The 27,336-nt window shown below is 42.7% G+C and overlaps 1 protein-coding gene across 3 annotated transcripts; it reads right to left on the minus strand.

The window, feature by feature from the left end:
- Positions 1 to 651: 651 nt before the first annotated feature.
- Positions 652 to 24,983, minus strand: sh3glb2b (SH3-domain GRB2-like endophilin B2b). 3 transcript variants are annotated; one of them, XM_083670823.1, is made up of 10 exons: positions 24,894 to 24,983; positions 19,969 to 20,110; positions 17,832 to 17,960; positions 15,973 to 16,106; positions 15,767 to 15,859; positions 12,680 to 12,742; positions 8,503 to 8,592; positions 7,684 to 7,784; positions 6,457 to 6,706; positions 652 to 2,281 (listed from the first exon to the last, which is right to left on the minus strand). In XM_083670823.1, exons 1-10 carry the CDS (start codon positions 24,954 to 24,956, stop codon positions 2,174 to 2,176), a joined length of 1,173 nt encoding a protein of 390 aa, XP_083526949.1. In that variant the 5' UTR covers positions 24,957 to 24,983; the 3' UTR covers positions 652 to 2,173. The 3 variants fall into 3 exon arrangements, with proteins under 3 accessions (XP_083526949.1, XP_083526950.1, XP_083526951.1); XM_083670825.1 differs by lacking the exon at positions 652 to 2,281 and adding an exon at positions 4,970 to 5,036; XM_083670824.1 differs by lacking the exon at positions 12,680 to 12,742.
- Between the last annotated feature and the right edge of the window lie 2,353 nt (positions 24,984 to 27,336).

A 27,336-nucleotide genomic window follows, 5' to 3' on the forward strand; every position in this document is an offset into this window, starting at 1 on the left:
TGAACTACTTAGGCCTACTGATCCGTGGCTTAGGCCTGTCCAGCAACAAAAGAGGAAGCAGAAGACACAGTCTGTTGGAGCTCATGACTTGTATAGAGCTCCAGAAATACCTGAGCACTAAAATTACTAACTTCTTGGGGGGAATTGGTACCACCAAGCTGGTGAGGCCTGAGAGAGGTGGAGGTCAGGGAAAAAGCTATGATCAAGCCTGTGACTAGGGGTCTGCTGGCCTGCAGGTCTGCTCCCCCAGCCTGTCCACCCCCGAAATGGACTTGCAGTGTCGGACATCGGTGAGTCCACTCCCCTAGAACACTCCTGGCAGTAACAACATGTTTACTGCACGGTATATGCAAACCGTGTGTCGAGTAGCACACTCACACCTTTAGAAAACACTTTTTTCCGGACCAAAACAACATTCATAAATGAAATATTTCTTTCAAGGGAATCCGTTCCCTGATCACTACCGATTAAACATAGTCATTACAACCGTTAGACAGCTTGAACGTTCCATACTGGACCTTTATGTGTTGTTCTGAATAAGGAAAATGGGGGCCATTGTATGGTATTATGATTGCATGTCCAGCTTTATTATACTGCAAATTGTTGTGAAGACTTGTGAAATAATCCAGTGCTATTTCCTCATCAGTTGCAACAGGATATGTTTTATTTAGTTCAAGTTTCAGTCATACAATAATAATTGGTCAAGGAACAGGTATTATGTATACTGACAAATAGTCAGGTAGAGAAGGGTAGAGATATACTGTAATATGTTCCAAATCAATTCCTAACCCTAGACACGTCATGCATGTCTAAAAGGATTTGATTGGTGTTAGCAACATGTTTAAATAACAATTAAAACTAAATGGCCTACTGATAGGCTGAGCAAAGTCTTTGCCATATTAGCTACTCCTGTACGGTCCTTTCAAATCAGTGATTAGGGGCGAGGAGTCGATTTGTAATTCAAAAACAGACATCTGCATGGAGGGAGGAGGGGATTAGAGAGGAGAGAAAATCACAGGTCTGAACTTAGAACATCCAACGGCACCCATTTGAAAAAAGTTAAAAAGATAAAACACAAAGACCTGATAGCTCACAAAAACGATACACACCACTTATGACAAACATCCTTGACCAATTGGACATACAAGACACTCAGACACAGGAACATACTGTATACACATTCCAAACAAGAAAAATAAACCAATTACACACACACACACACACACACATCAACAACCCCACCACGAGATCAACTCAACACTTAGATATGCATAAACTTCTCTTTTAGTTACTATGGTTTTGTCCTTGTCCTCACAAACACAACAGGCAAAAGATGGGGGAACATCATCGGTGCCATCAACGAATTCAAAGGAAATCAAATACAAAAATATAATATGTACAACTGAATGTGACAACACACAAATCTTAAAAACAGAATGAGAACTAAAGGTATTGCTTGTTTCTTCTTGTCCCGTTATGTCAGTGACTCATGTAAATACTTTGCCAAAGGATTATGCCATCCATGTATTCATGACGATAGTGTTGTCTTGCAATCACTTGTGTCTGAGCCAATGGCATGAGACGGTGAGTAATCATGACTAAAATAGCTTTGTTGGGAAGTGGAAGACCAAGACGTGACTAAGTGAGAGCGTAAGTGTAGGGAATTCTATAGCCAGAAGCTGTCCCCCTTCTCCTCAGCTACACAGGCCAAGGGGACGAGTAGAATCATTCTAAACAGGACAGTAGAATCATTCTAAACAGGACAGTAGAATCATTCTAAACAGGACAGTAGAATCATTCTAAACAGGACGAGTAGAATCATTCTAAACAGGACAGTAGAATAAAGCAACAATGTGTTCAGAATGTATATTCACTGTGGTCTTGTAACTGTTCCCCCTTCTCATGCATTTTGTAGCCATATTAATTTCACTTTTGTTTGTTTTTGGACAATTTTGCATATGTGTCTGCCATGGTCAGAGAACAACATAAGTGTGTTGTGCATACAAGCATCCATGAGACCACAAGTAGAGGCATGAGTATGCATTCGTTTGTTTGAGAGAGTGAGTATGTGTTTATTTATGTATACACTTTGTGCACCGGATATTGTGTGTGTGTGTGTGTGTGTGTGTGTGTGTGTGTGTGTGTGTGTGTGTTAGCCCCTGGTTTGGTCAGTCTAGCTCAGCAGCTCCAAGTATGTGACAGGCACCTTTCCCTTCTGGTTGCCCCTCTCTCCGATCAGCCAGTCAGGGTCCATGCCTGGCACGGTGTACACGGTGATGAGCTGGAAAGCAGAGGTGGCCATCGTGTTAGCACTAACAGCTGAACAGCAACGACAACTAAAAGTCCAAGTTGCTGATGAACACAATCAGATTGGTCACACTTCTTTTTTTTTTTTTTTAAGGTTTTAACTTAACTAACTGCCAAAGAATTCCAGAGAGTGCCAAGTGTGTGTGGTGTTTACCTAGCAACAATACTTTAATTGGCTACAAAATGAAGCATCGTAATTTATACATTTTTGGGGAAATTTACAAGAATAGGCCTAGCCATGATCCAATCATGAGGTGACCTTGTCTCTAGATTGATTCCACATGAGCACCGACCTGAAATGGCTTTGGAAGTCACATAGGATACCTCAGTCATATAGGTTACCTCAGTCATATAGGATACCTCAGTCATATAGGTTACCTCAGTCATATAGGATACCTCAGTCATATAGGATACCTCAGTCATATAGGTTACCTCAGTCATATAGGATACCTCAGTCATATAGGATACCTCAGTCATATAGGTTACCTCAGTCACATAGGATACCTCAGTCATATAGGATACCTCAGTCATATAGGTTACTTCAGAGATTCTAACAAGGTATAGAATTCCTCAGTCATATAGGTTACCTCAGAGGTTATAACAAGGTATAGGATACCTATCCAGTTACTTCAGAGGTTATAACAAGGTATAGGATACCTATCCAGTTACTTCAGAGGTTATAACAAGGTATAGGATACCTATCCAGTTACTTCAGAGGTTATAACAAGGTATAGGATACCTATCCAGTTACTTCAGAGGTTATAACAAGGTATAGGATACGTGCAGTGTTCTACTCATTAACCTATTGGACTAATTTTTGTCCCATTCCTTTTAAATGCAATATAGTAACACGGTGATTGTAACATGATTAACTCAAATTGATAACAACACAGTACTATGCAGTGACAATGTACTCAGAGGTAAGGGTTAAGGTTAGGTTTCAGGTTAAGTTTAGGGTTAGGATAAAGGTTAAGGTTAGGGCTAGGGTAAGGGTTAGGATAAGGGTTAAGGGTAGGGTTAGTTTTTGGGTTAAGTTTAGGGTTAGGATAAGGGATAGGGTAAGGGCTAGGGTTAGGCTTAGTGGACAGTTTGTTTAAATGTTGTCACCTGGCCGATCGCTCTTACCAGGTGATGTGGAGAGGAACGCTGTCCTCTCCATGAGCCCTCACCACTGGGGTCGCCCAGGGCTCTGTCCTAGGGCCCTTACTATTCTCCCTCTATACCAAATCTCTTGGCTCTGTATTTTCCTCACATGGTTTCTCCTACCACTGCTACGCAGATGACACTCAACATTCACCCTTTCCCCCCTTCTGACTCACAGGTGGAAACACATGTCTCTGCGCATCTTGCAGACATTTCCACTTGGATGTCTGCCCACCACCTCAAGCTCAACCTTAACAAGACTGAGCTGCTCTTCCTCCTGGGGAAAGCCTCTCCTCTCCAAGACTTCTCCATCACAGTAGAGAGAACTCTACTGTGACCTCCTCCCAGACAGCCAAGAACCTTGGGGTGATCCTTGACAACCATTTATCCTGTGTGGCGAACATCACAGCGACAGCACGCTCCTGTATATTCTTCCTATACAACATCAGAAGGATATGTCCATTCCTCACCAGAGAAGCAGCACAACTTTTGGTCAAAACACCTCTCGCCTTGACTACTGCAATACACTCTTGGCCGGCCTCCCTGCCTCCGCCATCAGGCCTCTGCAGCTCATCCAGAATGCTGCCACCTGTCTGGTGTTCAATCTCCCCAAATTTTCCCTCGCCTACCGGGCGGCAAAGGGAACAGCCCCCTCCATACTTGCAAGCAATGGTCAGCCCCCAAACCCCTGTCCGATCACTATGTGGATGCAGCAGAGGTCACGGCTTTTCACTGTCCTGGCGCCCCGCTGGTGGAACGAGCTTCCCACTGCTGTCATGACTGCAGAGTGTCGAAAGTCTGGCCCTCCCCCGGCCTGCATTTCCACTTGAGTATTCCACTCAGAACTTAAGAAGCGACGCTCAAATCATGGCAGGCTCCCTTATGGACGAGGGGGGATGGCGGTGTCACGTGGGTACCGGTGAATTCCGGATGGAGCACCCGGACGTGGGGGGCTGGCTCCATCTAGTGTTGTCAAGCTAGAAGTGTCCAGTGAAGCTGAGAGCTCAGCTCAGGGGATGATGCGGGATGGGCATAAAGAAGAGGTTGTCGAGCCAGAGAGGGGGGGGGGGGAGCCTGTGGCTACAGAGGCTATCAACATATCGGAGGAATGGGGGAACTAGTAGCACTCGATATTCACTCACCGGACACTTTATTAGGTACACCGGTTCAACTGCTCGTTAACGCAAATATCTAATCAGCCAATCACATGGCAGCAACTCAATGCATTTAGGCATGTAGACATGGTCAAGACGACCTGCTGAAGTTCAAACCGAGCATCAGAATGGGGAAGAAAGGTGATTTAAGTGACTTTAAATGTGGCGTGGGGGATATTTTCTTGGCACACTTTGGGCCCCTTAGTACCAATTGAGCATTGTTTAAATGCCACAGCCTACCTGAGTATTGTTGCTGACCATGTCCATTCCTTTATGACCACAGTGTACGCATCTTCTGATGGCGACTTCCAGCAGGATGACGCGCCATGTCACAAAGCTCACATCATCTCAAACTGGTTTCTTGAACATGACAATGAGTTCACTGTACTCCTTTGGCCTCCACAGTCACCAGATCTCAATCCAATAGAGCACCTTTGGGATGTGGTGGAACGGGAGATTTGCATCATGGATGTGCAGCTGACAAATCTGCAGCAACTGCGCGATGCTATCATGTCAATATGGACCAAAATCTCTGAGGAATGTTTCCAGCACCTTGTTGAATATATGCCACAAAGAATTAAGGCAGTTCTGAAGGCAAAAGGGGGTCCAACCTGGTACTAGCAAGGTGTACCTAATGCGATGCTTAATGCTTGAATAAAGAACAACTCTGCAAACCAAGGACAAGTTTTATTAGATTTATACATAGTATAGTACTTGCCACTTGAAATTATGTGTCATCCTCCTTGCTAAACATAAAGAGTTAGATTACACTGTGCATATTACATCAAAGGATCTGAATGGTTATTCTAGCCATTTTATTGAAATATCCCCTTTGGATGAATGGTCCTCATCTATAAATACAATTGCTGCAACCACACCAACTGGCACTCATAAGAATAGAGCTGTCGTTAACCATTGGGGCTTTCACATACTGAGTTCTGACTTGTAGGTCGCGTACAGGGCTTAGCATTAAGCGGTAGCAGGGGAAACTGTGGGAAGTAGACGGTTAACAGCAGGGTGAATCTATTCAACACCAGCCTATGATTATCTTCTAGAATCCTAGTAGGGTAAGACCCTTTAGGCAGGAGATTTAACCCGTTAGAAGGAGGCCTGGACTGGTACCCTGTACAGGGTATATTCACCGGGAGACAAGAGTCACTACCTATCTTCCGCCGTAGATTGAAGACCCGTCTCTTCAGGCTGCATCTTAACTGTCCCTCCTAAAGACCTCTTCACCCCCCACTATCAATTATATTATTATTATAACAATAATACATGTTTTATTATTTATTATTATTGCATTCTATTGAACTTTGTGTATCTTGTTGAAGACATTTTTGCATTTGGGGTTAGGGTTAGTTTTGTTGAATTCCATAACAAAGGGGGTGAATCAGGTTCTCTTCTGCAGTGATGTATTTCACTTTGACTCTTTCAGAACTGTCACATTGTGCAGGGGGTTGAATGCTGTAGTACATGTCGGTAGTAGCAGTTTCCACCTGTTAAACTACAAATTAATTTGGCATGGACTAAATATTTTTGGAAGATTGCGAATCCATGGAATTTTCACTGGGGTGAAGTAAAGACAGGCTCTACGCAGATGAGGTAACTATAGTTTCAATAAAAAATAAAATAACCTTTACAATGCACTTATCCTTTGAGGAGGGGGTGGATGGATATGTAGAATAAAATCGGTCTTTTTCTGATACAAGTTACTGGCCCAAATAATCAGAGTGATCATTACAGCCTTGTTTACCTAGCACCATATACAGAAGCATAGTGCCATTGAGTGCATGTTGATATTCATCTTTTATGTAAAAATATAAAAAACAGCAACAAGCTGCTCATACTGTACCTCGTCAGCCAGCAGGGACAGCTCACTGGTGTCATGGGCATCGTAGTCATACAGGACTTTGGCCTTGCGCGTGCCTGTGGCGGGGGGCTGAAACTCCTCGATCTTCAGTGGGTCAGACTCCCGAGCACTGGCAGAAGAGGACGAGGCCGAGGGTAGCCCAGGGGGTGAGGCCCCAGGCAGGGTGGCAGAGGAGATGGGAGAGGGGCAGGTGGTGGAGGTGGAGGGGTTTCCGGCAAAGTTGTTTTGGAACCTGGGGTTGGGGTTCATGAAGAGAGGAAGCGATGGTTTGAATTGGTTGACATGGTAATGCAAAAACACAAGGAAAAGCGAAACTAAGGTGTAAACTAGTAAATATCTTGCATGTTCACAAATGCACAAGATTAATAACTCAGTAATTAAACACACATGGCTCTCTTAAATCATTCAAGCTTATGTTAAGATGTTTTCTAAAAACAATGAAATTACTCAGTTTGAAGTGCTGGCCTTATCAACAACAAATCATCGATTCCCTATTCAAATGACCTTACAAAGACATTCAAGGGACCTTACAAAGACATTCAAGGGACCTTACAAAGACAGGCATTAGTCCTGCAGTAGCACTATCATTGCTGCACTCAGATGGACTCTGGATTGATGGATTGCTGCACTCAATTCAACTTATTGCGTAACTTGTTGTAACAGCACTGGTGAACACTGAAGAAAACAGGTCTTCTCAGTTCTTCATTTTAATCAATTATTATTTTTATTTTTTAAGCGTCCAGTAAACAGCCTAAAATATATATATATATATATAATAGTAGATAAGTGTGAAAAAATACTGAAAGACAACAAAAGGTGAAAGAGTATGCAAACTTTCTATAGGCCCTGTATAAAGTTCATCATTTGGCACACATAGAGATTACTTACGTATTTCCATTAGCACTGTCAGCAGAGAGCGTCAGGAGAGGAGGGAATTATTAAAACAATATGGATGAAACATGACATACAGTAGAGTATATAAGCCCTCGTTAACCAGTTAACTAGTTAACTCAATTTGAAGAAGAAGAATATTAAGTATGACGAATAACAGAAGTGTGTTGCTTCGCAAACGTACTAAGAAACGTACCAAGAAGGCTTATTTATTATAAGCCCTCTTATAATAAGCCAGTATGATGAATTTAAAGAGTTGGACTCGCTGGCAGCGAGGTCAGTAGAGTCATAGTTAGTATATTATCCTGCATGCTCTACCTGCTCAGCTCCTTCTGGAGCTCCTGCATGTACTGGTGACACTGGGCGTAGTAGGTGGCCTGGGCCTCAACAAACTCATGGAGACAACGCAAGTGGTTCACCTGGAAAGTGAGAAAGGAAAGACACACACACGCACACACGCACACACACGCACACACACGCACAGTGAAAGTCCCTCTCAAAGACTCCCAACACGACATGATAATGAATTATCTTCTGAATTGTTTAAAGGGATAGTTTACTCAAAATACCATTTTGTATGATTTCCCCACATATGCTACTGTACACATTGTGCCGTTCGACTCAATGGCTCATTATATTCAGCTAGTTACCCAAGTAGAGAAACAATCCTATCACATGGAGTCAGATTAACACAGTTAGTTTACTTACAATCTTACACTCCCTGATCGATCTAAGATCCAGCCTCACTTCAGGGTAGTGTATTGGGCATGCAACATCATTTCTCTAAATCGATTGCCTATATTCATAACCATCACCTTACGATAAGAATAAAGGTGGGCCCACATTTAATTTCACATTGAAACCATAGCCTATCAGATGCCCTGACCTCCATTCATTCAAGTGTTCAGAAACATCTTCTCTGCTAACTTAAATAAAAGTCTCGAGACATCGTTCACCATTAACTCACCGTAGGGAAAGACATGCCCCAAATTACTGCGTAAATGCAATTCAAATTTAAATCAAACTTTATGGAGGGCCCTGTATACTGTACTGTTGGAGTTGAGATAAAATACTGCACTTATACATGTGTGTGAAAGGGGTTGTGTGTAGGTGTAGGTGTGGTGTCTGCAGACTTACATGTGTACTGCTGATGCCTTCCAGCAGCAACCGTGTGACCTCTGCCTGTCTGTCAAACTCAGTCTGAGCCATACGCAGCTCGTGCTCCGCCTACCGAAGAGGAGAGAGAGAAGACCCCCCAGCATTTACAAGAGTGGGGCAACACACAGACACACACACGCAAGGAACACACACACACACACACACACACACACACACACGCAAGGAACACGCACCACACACCCAAGGAACACACACACACACACACACAAACACACACCCAAGGAACACACACACGCAAGGAACACACATACACACACACACACACACACACAGTGAAAGTCCCTCTTAAAGACTCCCAACACCAATTACGTGTCATTTACCACCTGCGGTTCTTATACAAACTCAACCTATGAACATGTAGCAGCCCTTTAGGCTGCTGGTAGACACCTAGAGCCTTCCTTTAGGTCACTCGGTTGGGATGCCTACTTCTAAAGGTATACTTACTTTGTCCACCTCCTCACTCCACAGCTGGGGGAAGCAGCATGACAACAAGAAAGGAGACAAGAGCCGTTCTCAGACCAACACGTCTAACAGTAATGACATCCCACCAGAGAAGGCAGTTCACATCCACCTTCACTCCCTGGGCCTCAGGCCATGTGTCTATTTACAGGGCAATCACCGGATCCCTACACCGGTACATAATCAACAACTCTTCATACTCATAGTCCAACAAGTGCTCTCTATGTACAGGATATACTCTATATATTACTGTGGTACTGACCAATGTATATGACTGAATCTACGTATGAATTGTCAATTGTGCTGTGATGTCTCACACAGTCCCTGAAACGTTCAACTCTTAGAGCCTGCACAGATTTTAGTGATACAGTGATATTTTTGCTAAGAGTATGATTATATTGATTATTGATTGTCCGTGTAGTTGGATCTGAAGACAGGCTGATTAGTAAACTGGTCTGAAAATATGATGCCAGTCGTATGACTGTATGTGTTTACGGTGTTTGTGAGTCAAAGGGAATGTCTGGATCAACTGATATCACTTTGTTTTGGGTTCATTATATCATAGAAAAATGGGCATGCCTAGCAGACATCCTGTCTGAGATTACATTTCTTATGCAATTACCATTAGTGTGTCATGTTTCTTTCCAGTATTTTGATGTGTATCTTTGATAAGATTCCACAGAGATTCAGCCGAATTGGAACTGGTTTCCCCGGATCTAGCTAAATAAAGACCTGTGGGGAACACGGTTTATGAATTTTTATTATTTTTTATTATTTTATATTATTATTATTCTTGTATTATTGTATATATTGTTGATATAACTTGCCAGAAGGTGTCCCCCATCTGATAAAAGGTCCTTTGATGTTCTTGGTAGAAATTCTATTTGGTCTAAGGATGGTATGAATTGTTTTCAGAATCTTACTTCAAGGAGACTGCTTTTCCTACGTGAGTTAGCACGTATAGTCTTGTTAGACAATCTTATTTTCAATCGATTACATTCCTAGAACCCTGGACTACGACGCTATGCTTTATATGTTATGTTCACACATTGTGATTTCGGCAATTAGAATCTTCTCTCATAATTAGGAGAGTTACTCTTGACATATGGCATGTGAGTAGAGATCTCTTATTAACTAGTTACTTGTAAAATCGATTCCTGACTAATCTGACATTCAAAGAGTCTAGTGCGGTGCTCTCGTTGGTGGCCACAACACTGAAAAGAGTAATCCGTCTAAAACTCATTTGTGTTCATTACATTTGACAGTGTACAAGTTTGAATGAAACCCAATAGATCAAAGGATGATTCAGAGGCTCCCTGCTTACTATTCTACATTCTTGAGACTTGAGTTTAATGCTTACTTCATCCGTCATATAGGTTACTATCTATTTATTTATAATCATCTTTTTCAGCCATTTAATATGAGGCAGACAAACTAAGAATCTACTTATGTTCCATGTACATTCCAATGTTTCACACATGCTCAAAGACCACCAGAGATGAAGCAATGGGCACAGATGTTATGAGAAAGCTGTGGGGGATGTTTGGCTTCATGATCGTTCAGCCAAACTGGTGGAAAACATGCTTCTACCAGGAAGCCAGACACACACCAATAAGGACAAACACAAGGGCGACTTTCTGTGGAAAGAATTTGCAATTATGTTTGACAAACATAATTATTTATGTTTGTGGGGATGTTAAGACAGTGTCACCCATAAACCTTTTTTCTACACTGATAAGATCATGAAAGCGATTCATATCGCCAGCTTCTTCAATAACAACATGGCACAAACACGGCCATCAGTTCGACTACTAGAACTACAGGATCTTTCATTCTAGAGAAACAAACGACACAGCAACACAACAAACAATACAAAACATACACAACAATTACAGTTGTTAAAAGATAATATATAATGGCAAGATTGCTGCCTGTCAGCTCATAGATGTCGACCACAGACCATAGCTTTCCCCAAATATTTTTTAAACAACACAGACTGAATACATTGACTACATACATCCCGCCTATCCAGGGGATCAATCGGACGCCTAGCGGGGACGCTGCAAAAGCTAGTGGTACTGTTATTGTTCCTACTTGTAGTTCTCCCCAAAAAGACAATTCCCAATGGAATTCCCAATGGAATTCCAATGACAGAGCCGGTATTGTTTCAGGCCAAATGAGTTTCGATTGTTCGACGTAGAACCCTTTTGGGTTCCATGTTGAACCCTTCTGGATTCCATTTAGAACCTTCTGTGAAAAGGGTTCTACGTGGAACCCAAAAGGGTTCTACATTGAACCCAAAATGGTTCTTCACAGGGTTCCCCTATGAGGACAAATGAACAATCTTTTCTAAGAGTGTAGTGCTCAAGAAATGGATCTTAAAAAAGGTGGAAAGATCCTTCTACAGCAACTCTCGATGAATAATTAATATGTTATTTTTTTAGTACTGAAAGAACATTAGCTGAAGAAAAGGGCAAAACTAGGCAACTTGTATCATGTATGGGGAGATATATCTATATGTATATATGTATCTGTGCTGCAATGTAAAACATTTTTTCATTTGTACAGCACAACTGCTTTGCAGACAGACTGAAACGTGACCAAAACTTTCTCAAATGTGGTAAAAGGAAAGGAGAAAGATAAGACTAAACAGGGTGCCAGGGCATTTTTGTACAGGAGAATTACAGCCATCAGTTTACATGTATGAGTCTATCCATTAGGGAGTGGGAGGTGGTGAGTCCACAATACACTGGCTTCAACACACAACACAAACTGTCTATTGAGCCTCAAGAAAGGCAGACACTGGGGTAAGTAACACCTTCTACATCACTTCACCACTTCACAGTTCAACTCACTGGGGACTTTTATCCGATCTAATGTTGTCGATACGTTCTATAACAACATACAACCTTCCTCTGATCCGACACACCGGACTCTTCTCCCAACTCCCAGTTCTCCCAGGCGCTGCTCAGCTGGCAGGGACGAAGTGCCAAAGGGGAGGGAGAACATACATGACTGTCCAGGGCTGGGTTTCTCAACTCCGTTTCTGGGCAAAGGCTTTTGTTCCAACCCAGCAGTAACACACCTCATTCAACCAATCGTCACGGCCCAGGTGAGTTTTAATTCTGGGCTCGAGCAAGAGTCCCCAAGGACTCGGCTTCCCATCTCCATCTCTACATCTCTGTCTACCCCGTAGATCTAACCGTGGGTGTGGAAATGCTACAGTAAACACAGGTGTGAGAATGGACGACAATCAGGGATGTAAAGTAGTGGAGGGTAAATGGCAGCTTTTGCTAAAATTAGCAGATTTTGACGTTACGTTTTACGTTAGTGTTCACGTTAATCATTTGGTCCGGTGTCCAGCATTTACCCAAGGTATTTTTTTTCTACTATTACATCCCTGGTGACAATGGATTGGTAGCATGAGGGAATGAAAGGTAGATAAAGCTTCCCTGTGCAAAGTGGATCGTGAGTTGCAACGCACCCAATGTGTGTTGCAACTGGAATGTGTAAAAGTCAAAAACTGTGAGTGTGTGTGTGTTTGTGTGAAAAAGAGAAAGAGACAGTGTGTGTGTGTGTGTGTGTGTGTGCCAGCATATGTACAGGTCATGTCTGTGATGTGTATGCACTGATCTAAATCAGGGTCCTCTTTCCGAGTGACCTCTGGGGCTCTTACCGCTGATGCGCTCGCAGACAGAACATAATTTCGTGGCCTAGTCTCTTGAAAATCGGGCGCGGCCTACAGATCGGAGGGGGGGAGGAGGGGGGGAACAGAGTTGACAAGGTCATGCATCAACGCAAGCTGCTTCAAAACAAACAACACAACAAGAAAAGAGGAGATAACAAGCAACATACAGCGAAGCAAGAGGTCAGTTTGGACAGCGACGGGGGTCTGAGTTGACAGCGACGGGGGTCTGAATTTCGACAGCGACGGGGGTCTGAGTTTCGACAGCGACGGGGGTCTGAGTTGGACAAAGAAGCAAAGCTGCTGAGGGGGCGGTCCCAACGTTTAACAACGTCTCCTCTCTCAGAAAACACTGACGTTTTGGAGTTGTCGGGGTCGTGTGTCGGGGTCGCGTGTCGGGGTCGTGTTCCCTTCCTTTACTTTATCATTTGACACTTCTATATGTCTGCTGTCTTCTGACACTAGCCTCTAGTGTACTGTACCACCTAGGGACACTAGCCTCTAGTGTACTGTACCACCTAGGGACACTAGCCTCTAGTGTACTGTACCACCTAGGGACACTAGCCTCTAGTGTACTGTATCACCTAGGGACACTAGCCTCTAGTGTACTGTACCACCTAGGGACACTAGCCTCTAGTGTACTGTACCACCTAGGGACTTTGAAACCGGTCTGACGACTTGACCCGGGCCCGTTGAGATGAAGCCCGAGTCCGGCCCTGAAGCCCGAGTCCGGCCCTGAAGACATGTTTAAGAAAAAATTAATTATTAAATTATTAAAATTATTTAAAAATTCCAGAATTTTAGAAAAACGGCTGTGTTTATCCATCGCGCACAACAGCAAAATTGCAGTGCTGTGGAGAAAGGAGAGGAGAAAGCCACTCGCTGGGAGAGACTGCTTCAGAACTCACCTTAGTTACCATCAACAATTGTATTTACTGCAACTGCCTTTGTAGAATTACATGACGGGGCTTCTGCCATGCTTTGAGCGCTTTGAGCGCATTCCCCAAAAATAAAGATTTGCCAAGTTTACGCAACACCTGAGAGTGTGGAATGACGGCCTAGTTCATTTAGCGATTTGTTGGTCTTGGATCTTCATGGTGCAGCCTTTTTGGCTTTGGTCATGTGATCAGACCCGACCTTTGAACCTGCGTAATGAAAATACGAAAAATCAACTGCAGAGAAATCTGTTGAATGCGTTCAACATTCTCTGGGATTTGAGTGTGGGAGGAGGCTGTAGCATTCAGAGTCAAGAGGGTGCAATGGAGCATGGGAAATCAGAAGCAACAAAACCCCAGATTCACTATCCTCTACGGCCACTTAAAAACAACAGACCGATCATATCTGATCATCTGCTAAGTAGTTATGCTGGTGAACAAAATAACTGTAGGATGCAGCAGAGTCAGATGACCAGAATAGGGGCTCAGGTCTTACCTGATGAAGGCAGACCATCGCCCTGGTGGCTGTTGTTTGTTTTTTTTAAAAATCTTTTCTGAAAAGAAATGCCAATGCAAGAAAGGCTTTTTGGCCAGAAAGAATATCCCCCACCCCCACCCCCCCCCCCCCCGATGCTCCAGTGTACCACCCAAAACATTGACAGAACAATTGATTTGAAAGAAGAGCGGAGAAGAGGATGTCCTAAATAGCACTCAAGACAAAACAAAAAAAAACAGGAGAAGCAAGCGAGATAAGCTGAAAAACAAAACAGTACTCACATCTCCCTCACACTGCACAAAATTGCAAATGATAACAGAGAGACATGTTAGTTTACAGTCAGCAGGTGGCGCTATTGCTCTTCACATGAAAAGCTCAACATAACGAGGGAGGATTAGAGCAGGTTTCAGACTAGGGGCATCAGCTGCTAAGGGTTTATTGGTTCTCTATGGGAGTTGGGCGGTGGGTGGAGAAATGCAGAGGGATTCATTCAGGGGTTGTTCGTTGGCCTGGGCGGCAAAAGTTAAAACATGTTTGATTTTAGGAGTGAAGCTGCTGTTGTTAACCAATCACAATACAGGAGGTGCGAGTGGCGTGACCTCCTTGCCAATGTCAGACAAGGTCGCTATTCTAGGTGCACCAGCGGCTGATGCCCACAGTCTGAACCCCTCAGCTAGAGGGAGAAGGTGTTGACAGCTGTCTTAACTCACCAACTGCCAAACAATTCCGGAACACTCACCACCTAGAGTGCCAAGCGTTTTTTGTCGTATCTACCTAGCAACAACACTTTGATTGGCTACGAAATTAAGCATCATAATTTATGCATTTCTGGTGAATAAAGTCACCCTTGGCGCTCTAGAATTTGTTGACAATTTGGGCAGCTTTATTCACCCTCGGCACTAAACGACTCAAGGACATCGTAGTTTGGAAAAGACAATTGCCAGGTTGGTGTTTGAAGAGCAGGAGTCCCCCTAGACTCTGATGGAACTCCCACAACCCCCTACCACTCCCAGCATGTCCTGTCCAGAGTTGTTACCTAACAACACATTTGAGATAGCTTAGGGGAAGGAGAGGCAGTCAGTGTGTTTGTGTAGTATTAACTGAAAATACTGGAATGACACAGTCCTCACATGTTTACTGTTGCCTTGAACAAACTGTATGCACACAGGCTGGAGTTGAATCAAACCTGCTCTGCTAGAAACCTTTCAGTAAAAAAAATGGTAACACTTTTCAGGCAATAATTTGTAGCTTATAAGTGTTTAAGAAGTAGCTAAGTGGGCTATTTTGGGGTATTACGAGCGTGTGTGGTGTGTATGTATGTGTGTGTGTGTGGGGGGGGGGGTATTGAGGGGCTGGGTAGAAAGCCAACACTCATAAGCTACTAATGATTGGCTATTACCAAAATCTGTTAATGAAAAATGTGCGTCACAGAACAGAATTCATTTGCAGTGCAAGTCTGGTTGAACCCGACTATCACTGCCTAAGCAGCTAGTTTTTAGCCTTCTGAGGCATGAAAACCAATGGCATCACGGCAGACTGTCGACATCGATATACTGTATCAAATGACACCATGGAGTACTCAAGGACAAAATATAGTCACATGACAGAAGTGAGGATGAGGAGGGGGGGAGGAGGAGGAGGGCTCACCGCTGCTTTGGCCTCTGCCTGCTTGGCTTTCTTTAAGCGAGCTTTACAGATGTCCAGGTCAAGCCGACGGTTCTCCAGGAGGCGTCTCTCTTTCTGCATGTGGACAAACAGAACTAGGGTTAAGGGCAGTGGTAGATTTGTCTTTAATCTTTCTACACAAGTAGGGATAGGGGATAGGGGCTGATTTGGAATTGGGCACAACACACAGATATGGTTCTCCAGTCGCCCTCCAGGAAGTTGCGGAGAGGCGTGAGGAAGTTTACAGCAGACGTCTGGAGGAACTCTCGCTCAGCACCCCCAAGTCTCCTCTGATACTCTCCTACGGTGATCAGGGTGCTGCCTGTCACACACACACACACACACACACACACACACACACACACACACACACACACACACACACACACACAGATAAACATTTTAATTGTGAACATACAAATAATGTGGTCAGTCAATCCCAGTCAATTTAGACAATGTAAAAATTAATAAATCTTTGTGAGAGAAAAAAAATATACAGTGCCCTGCATTAGTAATGGTACTGTGAAGCTGATTCTCAGCTTTTATTTGATGGTATTTGTGTACTTATTGGTTTCACCATTTAGAAATGACACCAGATGCCGGGTATCTTCTCTGGTGATGCTCTACCAGACCTGTACTGCAGCCATCTTCAGTTGTTTGTTTTGAGGTCTGAGGATGAAGATGGCTGCAGTACAGGCCTGGCAGAGCATCACCAGAGAAGATACCCAGCGTCTGGTGGGGTCAATGGGTCGCAGACTTCAGGCAGTTATTGCATGCGAAGGATTGTCGACCAAATACTAAACGTGAGTGCTTAACTTGGACATTATGTGAATCTGTCCAATTACTTTTGGTGCTTAGAAATAGGGGCACTATGTATAAAAAGTGTCATTTCTAAATGGTGAAACCAATATGTACACAAATACCATCAAATAAAAGCTGAGAATCTCTACTTAAACCTCATAGTAATTGTTTGATTTAAAAAGACTTTTGGAGTACAGTGCCAAAAGAAGAAAGAATGCTTCACTGTCCCATTACTTACGGAGGGCACGGTCCCTTACATAAAATAACTCATCATTTAGTTAAACTGCACAGTCATTGACACTGTATAGGAGAGAGAGGGAGACAATGAGGCAGTGGGAAGACGGATGAGGCAGTGGGAAGACGGATGAGGCAGTGGGAAAGGGAGCCAGACAGAAGACTAGAACACTCCTAGGGAGGAAACCTAATGCACTTCAGCAGCCTTGTTCAACCCTCCCCCACGTTCCTCCCCCACGTCCCTCCCCCACGTTCCTCCCCCACCGCCACATCCCAGCATCTCTCCCTGCTTCGCTGCATTAACCACACTTTACTACCAATCAGGACGGATGAATAGACGGGCCGAGTGGTTTTCTTGGGTTTATGTCGGGGTCGTTGGCTACCCTGCTGAGCTCTGCTGGCCCCACCAAAAATTATTTGCCATGAATTTTGCTTCAATTGGCCATTTGATAAGAGCACACACACACACACACACGCACACACAGACACGCACACACCTCAAATCCTCCCAATCCAAATCACAGCATTGCCTCCCTACCGCCCACGGACCACCTGTCTTAGAGTTGGCTGCATTGCCAACCCCCCCAGACACTTTGGCATCAAAGGAAGATTTCTGTGGTCCAGGAATAATTAAATGTCAAAACAAGCAGCAAACAGCCGTGGGGAAGTCTTGGCTTAGCAGTAACGCTCCCAGTAACAGCACGCATATAAACTCACTGAACACTTTATTAGGAACACCTGTACACCTTCTCATGGTGGAGGAACACCTGTACACCTTCTCATGGTGGAGGAACACCTGTACACCTTCTCATGGTGGAGGAACACCTGTACACCTTCTCATGGTGGAGGTGGTGTGTGTGTGTGTGTGTGTGTGTGAGAAAGACAGTGTGTGTGTGTGTGTTTGTGGACACGTTTTTGAGTCTTGAGTGTCTATATTTTTGTCTTTTTGTAGTTTTTTTTTCTGACAGCACAGTACCGTCAAAAGGCCCACACTTGCACAAGGTCCACATACCATATGGGGTCCCTGGACCAAAGTCCCTGGCAGCATCAAGCATGTACTGGCCCAGCAGTTCTCCATTGGTGGTCCTGGACGGGGTCTTCTTGTCCAACTTCTCATAGAAGAACTCTTCTATGCGAGCACCTGTATAGAGACAGAGGTGAGACAGAGGTGAGACAGAGGTGAGACAGGTCCGGCATTCATAAGGCAAAAGAGACAGCACTAATACAAAATTTATTTAGCTTTATTCATTTGAGCTAGTTTATGCCAAAGGCCCTTTTTACATTGGGGATCAAAAAAGAGGATGATTTCAAGGATTTATTTCGTACACACAATACGTTTTACAATGCTTGAAAGACAGCCGATATTTATGAAGACTGAGTATTCATGAAAATGTTACCTCCTTTAAGAGGTGGTGTAAAATGCTTGTGAAAGGATTTTAATGGTTGAATTTGTATCATCCTGGGAGAAATCATCCGAAAAATAATCCCTTCATATAAATATAATACATTTAATAGGGGAGGCTGAGAAGAGTTGGGGTCAATTGCGATTTAAAATGAAAAAAAATAAAATAATCTTCAAGCAATGGAATTGGAATTAAGACTACTTGAATTGTACAAGTAGGCTACACACACACACAAAACACACACGTACTGTATACTGACAGGTCATCCGTTTGTCTGAAGGCTAGGCGGGCCTCATTATGACGGTTTGGGCGGTTGACAAACATCCACTGGGCTTTCCTCTCAACAACATTACAGCTTATTCTATATACCTTAATCTTTACAGACCAAACCTTGACAGATTTGGCCATACGGTAAAATTACTGTATTAGTCTTCAACTTACTTTACTTTTGCAACACCTCAGCTAATTAATGCTAAGATCTGTGTTAAGATCTGACTTGTGTGCATCTCAAGTCAGAATGAAGGAACCAAACAGGCAGGTTTCAATTTCTAAATGGTGAAATGAATACGTACACAAACACCCTTAAATGAAAGCTGAGAATCTCTACTTTAACCTTGTAGTAAGTGTTTGATTTCAATTCCAAACTTTTGGAGCATAGAGCCAAAATAAGAAATTACTTAAGCACCGCACTGTATAACACTTACTCTGTGACCCAGTAACAAAGTTATTTTCCCAGCTGAGTTCTTTTCCAATTCCCCATGTCAATTCTTATTGCAGAATCTATCTAACAGCACCCAGGAAGACCAGAGGGACCAGCTCTACACATGTTTCAACATATTTGTGGGCTCTGAGAGAAGTGGGAATCACCAAGCACAGGGTCCTGGGAGTGGAGACAGACTTACCAGTGTGGTCAACTGTAGCATGGGGGGTCAGAACAGACAGTCAGTGGTTAAAGTTTTATAATATTAGACATCTTTCTTTCACACGGCCCAGTGATAATGTACACATTAGTAGGACTTTGAGAAAAAAACACTTTGGGTAACGGTACGGGCAGTTCTGTGTAAAAGGACGCATGAGGATCAAAATGACAAATATCAGAGCATATCAAGTTGTGTGTCAAATGAAAGCTAAGAGTCTATATTTTGGGGAAATTACGTCAGAAATAAATTTCTCAACCTTCTTCCATTATAAAAATAGGGATACGCAAAGGCCATGATAGCAGAAAAGGTCTTTAAAAGGTGTTTAGTAAAACATGAAACCTCATTAAGTATAGACCACGGTCACTAATATCAACACTTATATTTCGTTTTTAGGATATGGCTTCTGTAAGATTAAAAATCATTGCCCGGTCATTCTGTTACCAAACACCCACATAAGTGTAAAATATTTTTAAATTATGCGAGGATAATGAAAGTTAACAAAAGTATAGGTAGACCTAAAATATACTTGTTGTGTTTTTACTGATATCAATTTAGTTTACGAATTAACAAGTGATTTGATGGTGCGATGGAGATTTCACTGTTGTTGAACACAGAGGGGAAAGCAAAGCCAGCAAATCACACATATATGGGATGGGGCACAGAAAAGCCACATCTCTCGCAGAAAATGTGTCTCCCTTCAGAACCTTAAACTGCCGTCTACATTGAAGCACGACACTGTCAGAGCAAAATGCTACAACGCCTCATAGATTAGGCTATCCATTCCCAAAACTAGTGATTTTCAGTGAGAGATCGGTCAGGGCCTTACTTGGGTTGGGCTGCAGCAGGACCTCCGTTTGTCTGAAGATCTTCTCAGTCCAGTTCTTGGTGCAGTCGGCTCGTGCGATCAGATTCTCTAGGTGGGCGTCGAGCTCAGTCTTCTCTGCCTGACCCAACTTCTCCTCTGTGAACTTTGGAGACAAAATATGAGGATTGAAAACTAGTGAAACACATCTATTAAAATGTAGCTCTTACAGGGCCGGTTTCACAGACAAGGCTTGAGCCCAGTCCTAGACTAAAAAGCATCCTCAGTGGCAATTTGCCATTGAAAGTGTGAATTAGTCCAGGACTAGGCTTAAGCCTTGTCTGTGAAACCGGCCCATAGTTTAGGTAAAGAATAGCATGTCAATAGAAGAGTTGAATAGAAGAGTTGAATAGAAGAGTTGAATAGAAGAGTTGAATAGCCGACTGTATGTTGTACAGTTTTTGTGCTCTAAAAGGGCAAACAACTGCTTGGTATAATTTAAGTGTGTACATTTCCAAAAGACCAAAAAAACATAACAAACAGATTATACCAAGGAGTTAAAACTGTTTATAGACATAGTTTAGAAACTAGTCATACATAATGTATAAACCCTTTATAAAGGGCACCTTAATTTAAAGTGTTACCAAATTACCTTAGGATGGTCAAACTAGCAAGAGCACTTGCGGTCATTCTATTTGAGCATGAGATTCATTTTCATAGCTCTTATAGAAATGAGGAAATTTCTTCTAAAGAGAGGGAGATTCATTTCTGAATTAATTTCATTGGTTGATGTTGTAATGGTCATACACCTGTACTGTTGCTACTGAATCTGAACCCTTCCTGAAGAGACTATAATCCCCCCCATATCTCCTCTTCCAGGTTGTTGGGAGAGAAGCTCTGAATCCTAAGCAAGCTTCCCAGTGGTGAACATGTTGTCTGAAGTACAGTAGACCAACATACAGCACCACAGCAGGTATCAAAGCTGTGTGAAGTCGCGGGTAGGTGGTGCTCATTTTTAATTTCCTGTCTTTTGGGGCTTCTGACAGGCCATAACTTCTCACTTAAATCAGAGTTTTTGGTCAGTAATAAGTAATATACCTAACCAAGACATCAATGGGGCTATGAAAATCAATACAGAGAAAATCAATATTGAATTACAGATAAGAGGATCATGAGGAGACGCAGCGCAGCACAGCTCAGTAATACTGCCCTGGCCGGCCAAGCGATGTGTCAGCAAAGCCCGGAGGATCATCACAGACCCCAGCCACCCCAATCACAGCCTGTTTCAACTGCTGCCGTCCAAAAGACGGAGCCTCCTCCGGAGCCTCAGGGCCAAAACTCAGAGGCTCTCCAACAGCTACTTCCCCCAGGCCATCAGGCTCATGAACAAGCCTACCCCGAACCCATGACTTTACCCCCAGCACACCCACAGAATGGACTCTACCAGCACAGTCACTTTAAACAAACACCTCTTACACCAACGGCACAGTGCAATAATAATGACATTCCACTGAACCACTTTACTTTTTACTCTACTATTTATACTGCAATTGTGTCATGTCTATTGTGCATATTGTCCCCAACAATCGTCACTGTCCAACTGTCTCACTTATCTTGTACTGTGTCACTTATTGTCTTGTCCTTACCTCATTGCACTACTGTGTATTTTTATTATTTTTATTTTGTATGCTACATTGTCAAGGAACCGAGCCCAATAATTTTACTCCCTGCACTCATGTATGAGACGTAACAAATAAACTTGAAACTTGAAGGCCACCATGACCTCAAGAAACAACTCTGTTGAGTTTGACGCTAATAATGTTTTTTTTTTTTTTTTATTGGGGGGAGCTGGGGGGGGCACAAGTATTAGACACTTGCATTGCACCTTCATAAACAGCCAACACATTCCCTCACTAATGAGGATGTTGATTAGCAGATAAGGCAAGTTCGTTCCTCTGGCTCTGAAGCAGGGGAGTGACTGGCTAATTTTGAACATCTTAAGGCAGATTAGACCCTCTGTTAAAACCATAACACTAAGCTAAACTAAGCTAAGATAACCAAACAAAGATAAGCTAAACTACGCTAAAACAGCTCGCCTTCACTCCCACTGTATGGCTGGAGGTAGGAGGGGAACAAACAGACAAAGCCGAGGCATTATCTTGGGGAGCTACCGCCCGTCTTCAAACCACCTTTGCTACACTATCTAGGGTGAATATAACAACAAACATTTTATAATTTGGGCCTGTTACTATTTCCTGTACAGTTCAATTAAATATATCAAAAAGCACACTGTGTAAGCAAGTTTCAATAGGATTCCACCTGGGAACGTGACCAGCAATGTTTCAGTCCCTGGTCCTTGACTACCAGGTATGCTGTCACGCAGTAACAGGATATTCCCCGGTCTTAAACTGTGATTAATTGACAATAGTGTATCAAAAATAGGCTAATAGGATTCACCTAAACACAATCTGTGCCAAAGACCTCGAGCAAGAGAGTTTGTTAGTGAAAGACCTGGGTCAAATCATAGCATATTTCCATGTTTTCAAATGTTCAGTGTGGCCAGAGGGTAGCAAAGCACAAAACGATATGCTTCACCTTTAAAAGGAGATTTATTCAACACATTTTAATGAAAAACAAAACAGGTGGAAAAATATGCATTTAAAAAGATTCCAATGGAATTAAAAAAAATAATAATAATAATAATTTAGTGCAAAAGAAGGATAGAAATAAGAAATAACCAATATCTACCCAATAACAATATATTTCATCAAAAATATATAAGCATGGGTTCGAATCCGGCCCAAGCCCTGCTGACATACCCTCTCCTCCTTACTTTCCTGTCTTTTACTGTCTATATCCAATAAAAACTGAAAAATATGAGAGTGGGACTACCCCACTCCCAAAAAATAACCTTTAAAAATATATATGCATATACAGTACACATGTTTGTTAAAACATTTTTGGAGAATACAAGTAAAATCTAGTTGAAAAGTTACGTGAATTCAAATATCACTGCATCCTAAAGAGGTCTACAAACAGTGTCCAAAGTATTAGAACTAAAAAAAAACCCAGCAACGATTAACATTCATCTCACACTGGCCAAAGATCCCTGCTGACAGTGCAGAAGGTTTGGAGCCATTGGAAATGTTAAAAAAAGAGAAACTAAGTCAAAGCCCTGGGATACTGCATCCTCTCCAGCTCCTATTGACCCGATCTCCCTGTGCATGGGTCACATGGTGTTGTTTTCTGTAAAATGGGACGACTGAACATTGTGAAAAGAGGATGTGTTTCCTTCCTAGTGACCATGCACATGAGGTTAAACCATCTTGTTGATTAAGACATTCTACAGACAACATTTGACACACTGAATGTCCAGAACTGCCTGTTGAATTCCTCTTTAACTACGCTGATGGTTATATTAAAGGGAATGACAAGCATTCTTGACAATCCAATCCATATAAATTGCTCTGCATAGAGCTACACGGTTTAATAGTGACACACACAATCGGTGGGTGAGAAAAACTGTTAGAGAAAATCGATGCATGACTGAAAAAATGTATGCTTTCTTTTCACATCTCCCTCTCACATGTCCCTGTTAATCTGCATCACCTAACCCTAACCCACCCTAACCCTGTTAATCTGCATCACCTAACCCTAACCCACCCTAACCCTGTTAATCTGCATCACCTAACCCTAACCCACCCTAACCCACCCTAACCCTGTTAATCTGCATCACCTAACCCTAACCCACCCTAACCCACCCTAACCCTGTTAATCTGCATCACCTTGCTATATCAACTGCGACCAGGACTCCCGTTCTGTAACATGGGACACATTTGTCTTCAGGATGTTGGGTGCTGGCCTAAACTGCCTTTAGCACATATTTAATATGTATTCGTTATGAACAAATAAATAACCATGTCAGAGCAGCATTTCTCTCTGCTCCCATGCATTCCTAGACACATGCATTCCATGCATTCCTAGACACACATGACAGCATGATATCTTAACATAGCATCTTCTCACTCTGGTCCCTGGGCACAGTATTTCAAAACTTTTAATCTGGATCTGAATGACGCAGATTTTTTTTTTTACTGTCCAGCATCAGATCGAGCTGTCTGATTTCCCCTCTGCCAGATAGATCTGATCCTGGACAGCAAACAACAATCTGGATCATTCTGATCTATATTAAACTGAAAATAAAAATACTGGGCCCTGATGATCATTCACTTGTAAAGCCATAGATTTGCTAGAGCATGCGCTTCATTCCAAGCACCAATAACCAGACCTCCAACATGGATCTCTTGGTATGACATGCCATTAAGGCGTTTTTCCTGACAACATGACCTGGTTCTGAAAAACGTTGGACCCTGACAGTTCAATGACTCCAGGCTCTTAATAGACTATAACCACAGATATTTCATCTATTTTGAATAATCTCCAGTGGCCCAGATCATTTTTCCCATATCAGATTTCCACAGTCTACGAGACCCGAGTTTTTCGCGGTCTGGTAAAACCCAGGGTCCTGGCATAAGAAAACTTTGAAGAGACGGGGTAACCTATATCTTTTTACTGGTTTATGATCAACATGACTGAAATGTTGTTAGATTGTAGCCTACAAAGATGTCTAAAATGATGTGAGCAGAGGCGTGATAGAAGAGTCGCCGCGTCTCCTGGTGACATGCACCCTGAGGCGCCACGGTCGAGAAAATCCGTCAATAATGGATAAGGGCTCCTTTATCGGCTTACCATGACGTTGCAGGGCCTTAACGAGGACTGTCGGGTGTCTATTCATAAAACGGGTTTGTGGTGACAGTCAAATTGAGAGGTTGTAGAATTAGCCTGACAGTTTCTTGCCCGAATGACACTGCATTACGCGCTGTATCAGTCGGCGCGCTGCAAACACTTATTTTCAGTATATCAAATAATTGATTTCCTAAAATAATTACCTGGACTGCTCGGGTGAAGAAGACTCCTGCATCTGAAGCCAGCTTTTTAACGTTGAAATCCATCGTGTCAGTGTGTGCATATGCCGTGTTCCCACAACATCGGCTCGTTTGTGTCCCCTGCAAAGGGAGTCCTCTTGCTCAGATGCGATGATGTAGAACGCAAACCTCTAATTCGTTGGCCTATTTTGTCGGACGTCGTCTACCCGCCCTAGCTTTAAAGGGGACAGCATCCAATATGTCCCTCCTACGCCACTGCAAGAAGTCACGACGCATCCACCTGTCCCATCACCCACCCACTAACGGGAAATAAGTCCGTGAAATTGTATTTGATGTGGTGTTCTAACAGTGGCGTGGGCTTTAACGCGAATGGAAATCCTGATATGTTTACATGTCATCACAATGAACAGGCCATCTTGTATGACAACTCCTTTTGGCTCAGCAGAACCACTTGTAGGCACCGCTTGTGTACAGATTATGGTTTCCACCGTCTCTCCCTAACCTGCCTAATTTGTCTATCTCCTGATAATCTGACAATTATCTCAGATGTTATCCCCAAGGTTTGGAAGGCAGCCCATGTGCGCCCTCCCTCTCTCTCTCGCGCGCGCGCAATGTATATCTTCTGATGGTGTTAAATCAGGTTTTATGGATATACCAAAGGATATCCCACAAGGCTCGATTCTTAGTCCGGTGCTTTTCACTATTTATATAAACAATATTAGGTCTTCTGTACAAAACTGTAACCTCCATTTGTATGGCGATGATACTGTTGTATATTATGTTGCTCCTACAGTTGAGCAGACTTTTTCTGAGATGCATTTACTGTTCTTCAGAAAGCCCTTGTTAAATTGAAATTGGCTAATTTACTAAATGTCAAAAAATAAAAAGTATACGTTATTTGCCAGATCACAGAAAAAATAAAAATGCAATATCAAGAACACAGACAAGCTGGTATTTGGTGCCCAACAGGACAAGACTCCTGTCATGATCCATGACAGTGCATTAATACGAGTCATACCAAACGGAGGTCCACATGCATGTGAAACACTTTATAATAAAATAACTCTGCCGTTATGAATCCCGTGTCCCCCTCCTTCCCTGACTTTGACTAAATGTCTGTTTTTAACATAATAGCGTTGTTACAATTTCAAAATCACACAGAAAAAAATCTCAAAGCTTGTTTTTGATCGCCAACATCTCCTGAGGCTTCATGTGCTGAGGCTTGATTAACACCTGCTCCCAAAAGCGCCTGCACCTCATCGTAGTTTTTGCCCACATCATGGTGAATCGAAACTTGGTATGGTGGAGCATAAGAGCCGATGGATTTGTCTGTGGACTACTGAGCATTTGCATAACAAGCCACTGAAAAAAGAACTGATTTTGGGTCCACTTTTACTTTTTTTTTTTTTACTTCGGCAAATTACTGGTGAAGAGACCTTCTTGCAAATGTGTATCATTATATTTCATTACATGTCATGATTGCCTCAGATTTGACACACACACACACACACACACACACACACACACACACACACACACACACACACACACACACACACTGTAGTAGTGCGATGGAAACATGCAGTACTGACCATTAGACTAGATGGACTAGATGTACTTGATGGCTGCATATGGATGTAATGTGAATGTATTTGTGGATTGTGTATTTGTGGACTGTGCTTATGTGTATTTGTGGAACATGTGAGACAAATGTTTACATTTCTATGCAAGCAGACAACAAAGTACAATCTTATCTAGCACCCAAATGATGAAACGTCACCAACACATTAACTCTTAAGGTTCTTTATGCATCGAGCAAGTTTCAGCACATCTCTATCCCAGCAGAATCTGCGTACAAAAGACACAAACATGACTTAGTAAGGGTAGTTGAACAAGTTGAACCAGGAAATCAAATTAGGCGCCTGATAAAAATATTCTCCATTTCTTCATGGATGTTAGGATGAGGGCCCTGAGTTTTTCATGGCTACATGACATGGCCAAGAAAAACACCAGGCTGTATTTGACTTATCCAATAACTAGGGCCCATAATTTGTCCCGGTTTGGTCACATGGTCAAGGGAACCTCAAAGCCCAAGTTACATTCAAATGTGTTGTCAATTCTATTCATGGTCAGAAATCTATTTCCTGACAGCTAAAACTCTACAGTCCAGCGCCTTGTCTTCAAACTCAATTCAGACCCAGACAGTGCTTCTGATGCAGGGCCACCCAGGTGAGGTATATAGGGCACCTTAAGAGGTGTGAAGCACATTGTTGTATTTTTCATAACAATACAAAAAAAAAAGGGTGTATATTTTGCCATTAACTGTGCAAGTCTGGGGTCTCCAACTGGCGAACTACTGGGTGAGACATTAACACACCAAATCAAAGTCTTAGTAGGACTCCAAGACAGGGTTGGAAAAAAATGTGTGAGTAATATGTCTTCAGTG

The sequence above is a fragment of the Argentina silus genome, assembly GCF_951799395.1.
Source record: "Argentina silus genome assembly, chromosome: 5".
Lineage (NCBI taxonomy): Eukaryota > Metazoa > Chordata > Actinopteri > Argentiniformes > Argentinidae > Argentina > Argentina silus.